The 13,498-nt window shown below is 35.6% G+C and overlaps 1 protein-coding gene across 7 annotated transcripts in view; it reads left to right on the top strand.

Annotated features, from left to right (window-relative positions):
• LOC107730155 (unconventional myosin-IXa-like) overlaps positions 1–13,498 on the top strand; it is a 141,529-nt gene that overhangs the window by 70,361 nt on the left and 57,670 nt on the right. For all 7 annotated transcript variants that reach the window (XM_016540901.1, XM_016540899.1, XM_016540894.1 and 4 more), the window contains exons 3-6: positions 4,761–4,855; positions 4,931–4,993; positions 6,732–6,831; positions 10,232–10,285. In XM_016540901.1, coding sequence (XP_016396387.1) covers positions 4,761–4,855; positions 4,931–4,993; positions 6,732–6,831; positions 10,232–10,285 — 312 coding nt within the window. The remainder of the gene's footprint in view (positions 1–4,760; positions 4,856–4,930; positions 4,994–6,731; positions 6,832–10,231; positions 10,286–13,498) is intronic.

Here is a 13,498-nt window from a genome sequence, read left to right as displayed (position 1 = left end):
TAAATTATTAAAATATTAACATCTCAGGAGTTACGTCAAGTAAATATTTAAAAATCAAAGGGGTTCAGCTGACAAAAGAATTGGGGAATACTTGATCTATAGAAATAAACATATGCCGTTACACTCGCGCCTGGTTAAGAGAGGCACCTGAGGCTCTGCAGGCCCAAACACATTGCAAACTCTGCGCTCACACGTGGAGAGGATTATGGTCTTATCACACTGACACTGTTTTGAGAGTATTTCCCCTGTGATGGCTCTCTGGCCAAGAGATAATATTTACCTGATGCGGTCCATTAGAAGACGTGGCGTGAGATCAGAGCGGGTTGTTGTTGTGTGTTTGTGTGAGTGACAGAATGCTCTAATGGTTTCATTTCTCAGCCCCTGAGATCAATTCACAAGCTCTTACACTGAACGCCCTCTGTGGAGCTCATCCAAAATATGTTTGCTAAACGTTCCCCTGTGTCTTGTGCCGGGAAAAGCCACAAACTTCCCGTTCCTGCTTTTGATATCATTTTATTCTCAGTTCAATATGTGTCAGAGCAGATTTCGGTAATTGTGATGAATTCGACTTCTCAGTCGTTTATTCACTCCCCCAACTTCTCCTATGAGATCAAGACCTTTAACTCAAGACAAAAGCCTTTTGTGTTGTTATTTCATCTGTGGAGGATTTGCCACTGCCAGTAAGCAGCAGAGCATGATGGGGTAGAATACACCCTTCCCTTTCATAGCAGGCCTTTCGCAATATATACACAGTCGCCTTAATGTGATTATTTGAGCTAACTTAAATTCACAATAAAATACCGTATTTCATTAACTGATGTAATGTTAATAAACCAACATATTGAAGTACTAATATCTGTTTTGAACCATTGTAATGCACTGATAACCACCAAAAACTGGTGGTGATGAGAAAGTCACATGATGAACCAGAGCTCATCACAAACAGCTTTTCTACCAGCTGAGGAGGACAATACTTATATATAGAAGGTGCACAGTGTCATTCACACAAACACTAACCCCCATCATGGTGACAAACATGATACTGAAATAATGCAATAAACATTAATTTAACAACATTAGATGTAAGATTAAACCCTAGTGTACACAACTGATAAGAAAAAACTAAGAAGAAACATGTTATTTCAACAAAAAAACATCAAATATGAAGTGTCATGCAGGGAATTCTGGGAGTGTCAGTTTACGGTTTTTCACTGTAAATTATACAACGACTTTTCTTTTTCACTTCCAAAAACCGTATTTTTAACAGTATTTTACTGTAAAATCACATTAAATGTAATTACATTTATTCACCGAATATATTATGGAAACTTACTGTTAACCAGTTAACAGGTTTTTACTGTAGCATTTTTACAGTCTTCTACTGTTAAAATCACAAAAAAAATTTTTTACAGTGCTTATTATCATCCAAATGAAGGAATTTAAAGGTGAATACTGCAAATGCCAAAAAGAGTGAACAGACAGTGGTTTGACACTATATTACAACCAATGCGGATCAAAAAGACCATCATGAAATAAATATTTTAGTAAAATAATAACAACAATAATGATTAGGACTGTCTATGTAACACATTAATTGATTAATTATGGAAAAATTATTAATGGATTTAATGCACCCAGCCCAGAGACCTGTAAGTCATCTTACATTTAGAGATGCACCGATCGATCGGCCAGGGATCGGAATCGGCCGATTTTCCTCATGATCGGCCCGGATCGGTGATCGGTCGGTCAGTCTCACTTCTTTCCGATTTCGAGCCGATCAGTTTTGTTACCAGCGGCACAGGCAATAACGTCCCTGGATGTGTTATTTTACATTTGATTACTTTAATTTCTGTAGTATTTCTTACCTGAATAAAAACTTACTTAACCTGAAAAACTTAGTTTCATAGCTCTCTTTATTCTATTGCATTTATTTGTGCTGTTGTTTGACATTTTTTTTATTTGTTCTTATTTTATTACTGACTATTTACTTGTGTTTTTTTATGAAAATAAAACTTTGCGTTGAAGAAAAGTAGATTTTTGTTTGTATATGCTGTCAATTATAGTTCTTAGAAAGAAAATCGGAATCGGCAAAAATCGGTATCGGCAGATCACACTAACGAAAAATCGGAATCGGCCAAGAAAATTGCAATCGGTGCATCTCTACTTACATTGCATGCAGTTGCTGATGAACATGATGCAGGACGACTATCTGTGTGATGTAGCCTATTTGAATGTAGTTATATGCCCCTAAAATTCGAAATATAGGGCAAAAACTGCCCCTGTATGGATTTTTGTCTTATATTTATAGCATATGATATAGTTCAGCAATATCAAACCAGCAGGAGTGCGTTTTTTTTTACCGAATATCAACATGATTGAAAATATGATATTGATTTTATGCAACAGTTCAATAAATACGTTAATATTGTGATATTTTATACACAATATAGTCTGTTTTTGTTCAATTTCACCAACGAAAATAGTTCCAAAGCGAAAGCAGAACTATTCTGCCTTTCCGAGCTACACACAGCAGTTTCTTTACAGAATGAATCCACATTTTGAGCGAATTGAGTGAACCAATGATTCAGTGACCCATTCATAAAGACAGTCACTTGCTTCATTTTTCATATTTAGAGTATCATTTTATTGAAAGAAAGCAAGAAAGAAAGACTTTAATATTTCAGTATTCAGTAATGGCCTTTTAATACCCATGAATTCTCCTAGCATTATTTATGCAATTCTAATTACAGTGTAAATGCTTTCATGCCACCTCAGTCTCTGCAAATATACTTAAATACTTTCCAGATGCAGCTTCTGAAAAAATTGTTATGGCCACATTGTAGCCTTAAAGGTTTGTGTCGTAAATTCTATGTTGAATCGAAATATTTCTTTCTAAACCTATTTTTGTAAAGTTTATTCAATTTATCCTCATTTAACACTATAATGACTTTGTGGGTAATTTCTCAGCTCAAATTGATGTGCAATTAATTTAATTCGATTGATTAGTTAATTGGCACAGCATGAAATAATTAAATAAAAAATTTAATTACTTGACAGCCCTGAAAATATGATGATGATGAAGAAAATAATAATATTAATAATAATTATTATTATTATAATAAATACCTGTTACGAAGCCTAAATAAAATCACACGTTTATGTTTCTAATTTCAAAGGCCCTCATTTTTTAAACAGAAGTGCTAAAAATGCTTTTGGAAAATGCACCCCTGTACATGATATGTGAATCTCAGCAGATTTTAATGGCAGCTGTTTCCTGCAGTAACAGGAATGTTGAGTATCAAGAAGTCTGGTAGACCATCCTCACTCTTTTCTCCATGTCTGTTTAAAGTTTTTTGGCCTCAGCAAGCCTGTGATAGCCGTGAAGTATTGCTGTGTCTTTGACTGCACAGGAAGAGTTGAGGTGACACTTTAACGGCTGATTTTTGTCCTCGTCTGACCCGATTTCCTGGAGCGTCCAGGCCTCTTCCATTTAGTGTGCGGAGCGAATGATGAATTTCTGAAGCACCATTCATTAATATGTCAGAGGAGTAACTGTGCAACATCCACTTGATGTTTGGCAAGTGCTGTTCATCGTGAAGGGCTAAATAGACTTTTCCAACACGGGTTCCAGAGGCCATTTGTAAAGTTATCTCTGTGTTTGACATAACCTTATCTAGACATTCAAGACATTACTTAACATAGCTGGCTAGATGCGTCATGATGGCTGGACTGTTACAGTAGCTCATGGCTGTCAGCTGTACGCCACTGGTGCCGCCCTACCCAGAATTCCATTAGTCTGTGGCAGAACGGCTTGTCCTTGCTTCCCCCGAGAGCCGTAAAACCCACTCTGAGAGTCTGACTCATAACAGGGCGGTGTGCGTCTGGTGCACTTGGCTGTGAGATTGACCTCTGGAGTGGCCGTGGGTGCCGGGAGCGAGCGCTGTCCCTTCAGACGGACCTCGGCAGCTCCTTCCACTGAGGAATTTGTTTATTTGTGGCATAGCTACAAATAACGAGAGCATTTATGCACAACTGAATAACTTCCTGCTCTCCAGGCAGGCTCATAACAAAAACAGGCCGAAAGGGGATGTAGTGGACACTTACAACAGACTTAGTGTGGTCTTACAAAACATTAGTTTTTTTTCTTGTTGCAGTCCAATTACAATGTTAGTCAAGTTGTCTTGCATCACACTCTTAATTATTTTTCATAATTTTTCACCCTCTCACACTGACCCCTACAATTAAACAGTCTGTGCTTTTAAAACTTCTACAGTATGTGAATGCACTGGTATGGCCAACCTCTTCATACATTTACAGTTGTGGGTTCGTTGGCTTGACAAACATGTTTTTTTCCTGCCTTGTTTTTCTGTAATAGCGTCTTGTAAAGCTTGCAATGAATATTTTTTAAATGATTTGTATGGCAACTTAAGGATTTAAATCTAATTGTAATTACTGTAATATGAAACAAGAATGCTATAGGCCCGTTATTTAAATGGTAAAGTATGCATATGCCAGAGTTAGTTTTTTTTTTTATGGTTTTCAATGGCAGCCATAATATTTTAAAGTGGGCTTCAATTGAAAATTAAGTCGAAACTTAGTTAATAAACAAGCAAATAAGTTTCAACTGAATTTTCAACTGAAGCCCACTTTGACATAGCATATTTATTTATTTTTGATATATTGAATTTATTTATTTCATTTTTCCCTTCATTTTAAGTCCGCCACCTGTCTTATGCTGTTTGTTTTTCCTGTGTTCACAGGCTTTTGGCAACGCTAAAACAGCCCATAATAACAACTCCAGCCGTTTTGGGAAGTTCATCCAGGTGAACTATCAGGAAAGTGGCACAGTTAGAGGGTAAGAGCTGCATAAGTCTGCAGTCTTGTAGAGGTGTTTGAAGCCCTGTCTAATTTGGCGTTTGTTCTTATCCAGGGCATATGTGGAGAAATACCTGCTGGAGAAGTCCCGGCTCGTCTATCAGGAACACAATGAAAGGTATGAGATCTTGTATGATTTGTTGATGCTGTTGAATATTCATTTCAACAGTTAAGAAATGAAGCCAGCTGCTGAATTTAAATATTTTGTAATTAAATGGACATTATTATACTGGACTAGACAACAGTTTATTTAAACTCGAGAGAGTGTAGATTTGGTAGAAGCTCGTGAGGAAATAAATCCAGTAGTGAACATGTGGGAATCATTTCTCCACAGTGTTCAGTGTTGTCAGAGTAATTTTTCAGTTTATATGTGTGACACTCAGCTTTATCTACTGGCTGTCATTACTAGTCCCACTGGTTTCATGGCATAGGGGTTTATGAAGGAAACAGACCATAATGTCCTTGTTTTTGGGAGTTAGGTGTAAATCACATCAGTCATACTGTACTTGAGTATCGGGGACATGCTTTATCAAACTGAAACCAGCTTAGCATCATATGATGCAAAACATGATAAAGTGACAATCAGTAAGAAAGCTAGGAAAAGAGGGAACGCCCCCGCCCCCACAGTGATACCGGTATTACCGGTGTTGTCACGCGTCGATTAACCGGTGGGAAAATTTCCTCACCTTCACAACCCTAAAAGCTATCTCTTTGTCATTCTCAGTTTTTGTCCTTACCAGCTGGGTCAATGACATGACATGTTATATATATATATATTACGTAATCAGATTACTTTAAGTAACTAGTGAAGTAACGCATTACTTTTTAATTTAGATGGAAATATCTGAGTTACTTTTTTCAAATAAGTAACGCCACTTTGTTACACGTGTATTGACTGACAGCCCTCATGTTGGAGTAAGTGCAGAGGCGTTGTTTGTGCTGTGTGAACATGATGCTTACTGTAGTTCTAGACTAAATGTGAACATGCATTTACTCATCTCACCTGCACAAAAACAGATTCAGCATTCCTCAAAATGAATAAAAACAGTCAAACTCAAGAATATTATACAAACCTGTAATAATAAAATGTTACATAAGATAAATATCATTTATGTATTTAATCCCATTTTTTTAACCAATGTCTTTGCTTCTGACCTTTGATGATCCAATTCAACCATACTAAGCAAAAATGACACATTTGTGTTTCATTTTTGTTATTGCTGAATAGTTGAATTTTCTTCTCCTGCGTCATATTCTTCATGCAATATGTTTGAGCTGCGCACTCTACTGAGGCTTATTCATTTCACTTTTGTTGTGAAAAGGGCTTTTACATTTGTAAAAGGAGAAGTTTTTTTATATTAAAAACAAACAAGCAAGCCCTGCCTAAAAAGGTAACTCAAAAGTAACAATGCATTACTTTCCATAAAAACATAATTAGTTACTTTTTAGGGAGTAACGCAATATTGTAATGCATTACTTTTAAAAGTAACTTTCCCCAACACTGCATATTAGTACCTAAAGTGTACATATTAGTATCTAAAAGGTTCAAAAGTGCACCTTTTGAAAAGTTACTGTTACAGTGACAGCTTTTGTTCCTTTTTTTCCTGAGAGTGCATACAATGACTTGAATGCACTTCTTCTTTGATGAACATGTTAAATTCATTAAATTCAAGTCAAAAATAAACCTGTAAACCTTTCTGTAAACCTGTTGTGACTGGTTAAGGAACTTTTTAAGGTGGTAGTCAAGTTGTACATAATCCAAGCTGCTCCCATCTGGACCAAACTGTAACCCTTTATGTATTTATAGGCACATATGTTCATACTGCACCTGATTGTACATTGGTTTGTTCTTCCAGGAATTACCATGTGTTCTACTACCTGCTGGCAGGGGCGAGTGAAGAGGAGAGGACATTGTTCCACCTCAAAAAGCCTGAAGAATACCATTACCTCAATCAGGTACGGCCTGATACTGCTGCATGCACCATACTCACCATCAGTGACCCTATTTACTACTGGTATTAACATTCGTCTCAGATGATCCGATCACAAGTGGTCAGCCGAGACACATTGCCATTCACATCTGGCGTTAACATGCGTCTCCTGTGACCACTTGAGATCGAATTTCATTGAGGGGAGGGTCTCTGATTTCATGACCACTTACATCACTTACTATGTCAGTGTGTCACTGCATGTTGATGTCAGGCTTACGGAAGATGTTCCGTGAAGTTTTGTGCACATTTGTGTGTGGGCATTTCCAAATTTTCTAATTGCTTGAATGTTTTCTTTTCAAGTCTAGTCTGAACTAGCTGCAATAGTAGACAGTTGTTTTGTTGTCCATTGTCTTGGGTGCATCAAGACACATGCGTTTACATGAAAATAATATATACAAAGAAAACATGCGTTTCTCAACATCTTGAAAGGTGGTTTGAGAGATCCACTGTTTACAAATGGAGCTGTCCACATATGACTGAATATCCTGGGATGTTTTTTTAAAGGGGGAAAAAAAAATAGAAATGTATGTTTTGTTTTGTTTTTCCCTACATGGAACACAAAAAGAGAGATTTCGGAGAATGTTCATGCTGCTCTTTTCCATACAATTAAAGTATGTGGTAACCTGGGGTCTATATCTTTAAAAAGGCACTATAATAGAATTATTCAATATTCAGTTAAATTCAATAAATAGAATTAGTCAATAACAGCTTGGACATTCTGCTATAACTATTGTATTGCTTCTTTAGTGTGAGTAAATTATTATTTTAGGAATCATTTATAGATTTTGTTTAGCGATAGCACTATAGATTTTTATTTTTATATATATTGTTTAATAAATAAAAAAATGCTATTAGTCAGATTCATCTTTAACTTTGTTTATTTTGTGTTTTTTTTATTTTTTGGTTCATGAATCAAAATGTGAAAATGTGAGTGTAGGGAGGCTGAGAGAGTTGTACAAAAAGCATGCAAAATAACTGTTGATCAGCACTTCCTGCATACTGATGTCTTTTGCTCCATCTTTTTTCACAAAATCAGTGACCTAACTTTTTTCAGGTGCAGCTAGAGTGTCCCGCTTTTAGTATGTAATGTCCTCTGACATGATTTTGTGTGACAGTAATAGCTACACACTGCGTTGTCGTGTTTTTTTTCTGTTTTATGACTGGTGTCAACCATTGTTAAGGTGCGGTACTGCTGCCTACTACGATAGATTTTTAACCTCATAGTTAGTAGAGCTGGATGTTGTTATGGTATGTGTAGTATTGAGAAGATATCAATATTAAATTTTTTTCATCATAAGTACGTGTATGTCAGGACCATGGCGCGCTGCCTCCGCTCCTAAAAATTAACAAAGCTTTGTTGACAAAATTGGATGGCAGCAGTTTTTTTTTTTTTTGTGGTGTGCCCTTGTGGAGTCAGTTTTTGTCATGAGTGCGTGTCAGGCAGCTGCTCTCTGAGGCCGTAACAGACCCATTGTCGGATTCACTCTCACTGGGCAAACAGGAAGGAGGGGAAAATGGAGGAAACGGATTCCACAGTTCATTCCTTTCAGCTGGCCCAGTGGTCTCGCACACAGAGACGCTTTAAAACCTAATCCCCCCACAGAAAGCAGCCCTGTGCTCCTAACATGCCCCTCATTTCCATAACACACACCTGCCTCATGCTTTTGTTTCTGTGTGAAAAGCTGTTGCATGCAGCCGTCCAGTCTTTTGTTTGTGTGTGTAACTATTTTGTCTTATGAAATGTTAAATGCTCAGGAATATTAACACTGCATGTGTTAATAACAGTTTTTGTCTAATATGTCTGTGTTTGTGTATCTTCCATAGCGAACAAACAGCTCAAATCTGCAGTCTGATTGGCTAGCTTTCACATCACACACTAAAAATATCAAAACCACTAGTGGGTTTTTGGTTGACTAGACAGTCATCATGACCCATTCCTACTCAGCAATTTTGACCAGCGTTTGTCAGTCACTAGCAGAGGTCTTGGGGTTTCTCATACAGAGGATCTCCGTTGTCTCCAGTCAAGAATCCCTCTTTTTGTCCTTGATCTCGTGCGTCCATCTGGCGCTGGCTGCACACACAAACTCCTCTGTGCAGTTACATATTCAGCAGGAAAAACAGAAATATCAAGTTAGGATTACATACAAAAGTCCAAGGCTCCAGTGAGCTGAGAAACTTAATAAGGAAGAAACTTTAGAGGTGTGAATTCTTGTAATTTTTTCAAGTACCATTATAGTTGCTCTTTCTTAACTTCCGTCTCTAATGTCTTAAAGCCTCAAAAATGTGGAGAATTCACATTTAAAAAAAAAAAAAACATTCAGAGAAATACAGTATATGCTCAGTTTTGGCTGTGGCTTGTGGATTTAATCTAGCTAGTTGTTTTGCTTTGCTAACAGTCAAACCGTTTTGAAACAAGAGCAAATACTAAATGTTATTAGGTTTTCGTAACCGTTTCACAGTAAGGTTCAATTTGTTATTAATGCATTAGATGGAACAAACAATCAACAAGTTTTACAGCATTTAATTTATTAATTATATAGAATACATATAAAATTAACCATGATTAATAATCATTGTTTTTCTTGTTAGCTATTGGAATATAAATGTTAACATACTGTATATAGCCTCATTGTAAAGTTTTACCAGATTCTTTATAAATTAAAAAAAATCTTAATTTTAGAAATCCTTATAAAGGTAAACATTCATTTCTCCTGGATATAAAAATTCACATATAACCCATTTCAAGATCTGTCATCTCAGTGTGTGCCATCTTTTGTCATAATCTATTTGGTATATATGTAATTTTGTGCTTTTGCTTTGTCGGAATGGAATACTAGCATACTACTAAATAGCCTATTAGTAGTAGGCTATTTATTTGAATTTACTCAATGTATTTTGATTCCCCTTTTTCTTTAGACATGTGAAACAGTTTGTTGTGTGCAGCAATAATGTTTCAAACCATGGTATGCTGCACTGAAAAACACAGCTTTTTTTTTTTATCCAGAAATGTCCAGTCCAGTCACATAATAAGTTGAGAAAGACATTGCAGTTAAAATTGAATGATTAAACTGGAAATTGGAGATTAAGTCCATTGCATTATGGGATAACTCCTACTGCACCTTTTAGCAAATGTAGTGGGTCATCTGAGTATTCCATGTGTAATTTTGTGCACATTATACTGTACATACTAAAGAAAATAGTATGAGTAGTGTGGCAGCATCCCATTCCGAGCATAGCCTTTCTGTTTCTAACCCAGAGCATGTGGCTATATTCTATAATGCTTTTGTTCTCCCATTTAAAAACTGCATGTGTTTAAACAGGCATTGTGGGGAATGTTGCTCTAAACCCATCTACCTTACTTCCAGATGACAAAGAAACCTCACAGGCTGCACTGGGAAAATTACTATGAGAACGAACCGGTCAGTATTGAAATAATGTGTCGTTGCTGTACAGCAAAGAGTCACTGGCTCCACAAATCACTTTCCATATATAGCTTTTCCTTCGCACAATACACCACTCCCATCCTCTGTGTGTGTATGTGTGTGTGGCTCGGGATGTAATTAGTGTGCTCACTGCATCTCACTGGCTTTCTCTTAGGCTGTGCATATTGTTTGGTCATTGTGTTTTAGAGGTGTTCCCTGATCTGCCGTCATGCAATTCTTCTGCTTCTATAAATAGATTGAACTCTGGGCATCTCGGTCAGATCTCTGTTGGCAAGTAAACACAACAGTTGATTGGATAAGACTGATAAGCAACAGTACAAACAATACTTTATTTGCATTGGGAGGGTGCTACAAATGTAAACTTGAGATCTTAGACTCTAATAGGGCTGGACGATATGGCCAAAATTGATATCACGATATATTTCTTAATTTCGGTCGATACGATATAATTCCGATATCGATATGAACACTATTTATCTGAAATATAAATCTTTTGTAACATTATAAATGCCTTTATCATCACTTTTGATAAATTTTAAGCATCCTTGCTAAATAAAAGTATTAATTTCTATAATTTCTTTCCCAAAAAAATAATAAAAATTATACTGAATGGAATAGTGTATAATGTTACAAAAGCTTTTTATTTCAGATAAATGCTGATCTTTGGATCTTTCTATTCATCAAAGAATCCTGAAAAAAAAATGTACTCAACTGTTTTAAATATTGATAATCAGCAAATCAGCATATTAGAATCCATCATATATACTATATATTCCATGTAATTTGAGTTTGAGACCCCTGCTGTTTATGCCCGGTTTTGGACTTCCTGTGCTGTGTTTCAGTTCACAGTGTACGTTATCATGAATGATTGTTTAAATAAATATTGATAATCAGCAAATCAGCATATTAGAATGATTTCTGAAGGATCATGTGACACTGAAGACTGGAGTAATGATGCTGAAAATTTACCTATGTATGATCACAGGAATAAATTACATTTTAAAATCTATTCAAATAGAAAGCAATTTTAAATAGTAAAAATATTTCAACATTTTACTGTTTTTGCTGTACTTTGGATCAAATAAATGCAGCCTTGGTGAGCAGAAGAGAATTCTTAAAAAAAAAAAAACCTTAAAAATCTTACTGTTCAAAAACTTTTGACTGGTAGTGTAGGCTGATTATTCTTATAGATTGAAACAAATGTGCTTCAGCCAGAAAAAAAGGGTATGAAAAGTGCTCCGAGTCGCTGCAGAAAACAAAAAAATTGAACAACAAAAACTGGAAATGTTGCTGGAGACGGGCTTATTTAAAATGAAAACTCATGCTCTGCTAGCAGGAGGCGCTTTTAGAGTGATAGAACTAGCGGTTTCTCCAGTAATGGCTGTAATCAAAGCAGCTCCGCTCATGAACGCTTCTTTATCAGATCAAATGAAAATGCCATCGAAACTTTTCTGAAGACAGTCGGTTCCCTTCACAGATACATTTATATAAAACACCCGCGACATTTTTTGATTTTGAAACGTGCAGTGCTCATGTTTATTCAACGAAGTCAAACGGCACAAATAAATCAATGTATGGGAAACTGGTAATGTATATCGAAATATCAGAAATGTGTTTAAAAATCATATCACCGTTATTGAAAAAAATTATATCGCGATACATATTGATATTGAATTATTGTCCAGCCCTAGACTCTAATGACACGGAGAACTTATCCCAGACTTCACTAGCTGAGAATTAATGGGTTAAATATTACTAAATAATACTGTTGTTGTCACGATACCAAAAATTTTGTAGTCACATAGTACAAATACCAGTAAATTTCATTTGGAAAAACATTTAATGTTAAATCAAATTAGTTAAGTATTAATGCTAATAATAATTATAAGTAAATAATACATTAAAAAGCATGTAGCTTTCAAATTATTTTCACATAATAAATATTGGTCAAGTGAAAAGCTAGTAATGCGATAATGAACAAAAACACAATTCATTGATAAAGTGGCAGGTATATTCGTCTGCATCTACACTATGAAACTTAATGAACAGAACATATAATTACTGTAGATTGACCATGTTGCCATATCCTCATTAAATAATCACTGTTTGCGCTGTTTACAACTATACATTTAACCTTATATTCATAGACTAGTGATCCCACCTCGAATGGGCAGTTTAGACAGCTTTACAAATCAAATATAAAATATTTTTATAGCGAAGATTGTATGTCAGTGCTCTAACAAAAATATAAGTAAATATAACAAATAATATATAAGCCCCATAAACTTCCATTAAACAGTAAAGTGGATTAATGTGGATTTTCCTTTTGTTTTGGCAAACTTGAAGGATGAAATGAAACTTTTGTCTATAGTAATTTATTAAAAAATCGGAATAACGCCTAACATTTTAATAGTGAATTTCCTGCTCCCTGTTTGATGGCGTGACTAGACTACTGATGGAGATCTGATTGTTTAGTGCTGTAAACATTTGGAATGCCAATGCACTTGGAATCAAGCAAAGCCACATACTTTAGATTAAGCTTGATTTCAAGAGGTCTGAGATAAACTTTAACACTCTACATGAAAACAACTCACACAAACCAATGACCAAATCAACATGGGTATGTTGGCATGATTGTTGTTTCTGATATGGTTGTTGTATTTCCTGATTGTTGGTTCAGTGTCTGCATGTTCTCTGTCAGGGGTCTCAAACTTTCGGCCCCTGGATATGGCCCTTAAATGTCCAACAACAATAGATCGCTCGTTATAATAAACATTTACGCTGCTGAAGTCTTTTTGAGGTGCTGCACAACTGCTTTTCTGAAAGAAACACAATAGTTTTAATGAGAAATATCATATGAATTGATCGCTATGTGTTTTAGCCCTTGAAATCATGAGGCCACTAAACCTGAAAAGCATAAACAATATATTAATAATTCTGAAAACACTTTTTGTCATGACTACTCAGTGCTTTACTCGTCTGCCATGATAATTCATCTTTAAATTATCTTCATTTTAGAGCTTTTCTCCAATAATTTTGATATGCAGTTGATTGTTATTAGCTAAATTCATCAATTGGCATATCATGTTATTAATTAGACCAAAAATGTTCATTTTAATTGAATGACAGGCCTAGTATAGTATATAGTTAAAATTCATGATTCTAAAAACACTTGCAGACACTTAAACT

The sequence above is a fragment of the Sinocyclocheilus rhinocerous genome, unplaced genomic scaffold (assembly GCF_001515625.1).
Source record: "Sinocyclocheilus rhinocerous isolate Xijiao unplaced genomic scaffold, SAMN03320098_v1.1 scaffold36, whole genome shotgun sequence".
In the NCBI taxonomy this organism is placed as follows: domain Eukaryota; kingdom Metazoa; phylum Chordata; class Actinopteri; order Cypriniformes; family Cyprinidae; genus Sinocyclocheilus; species Sinocyclocheilus rhinocerous.
This window is presented reverse-complemented; position numbering and strand designations above follow the sequence as displayed.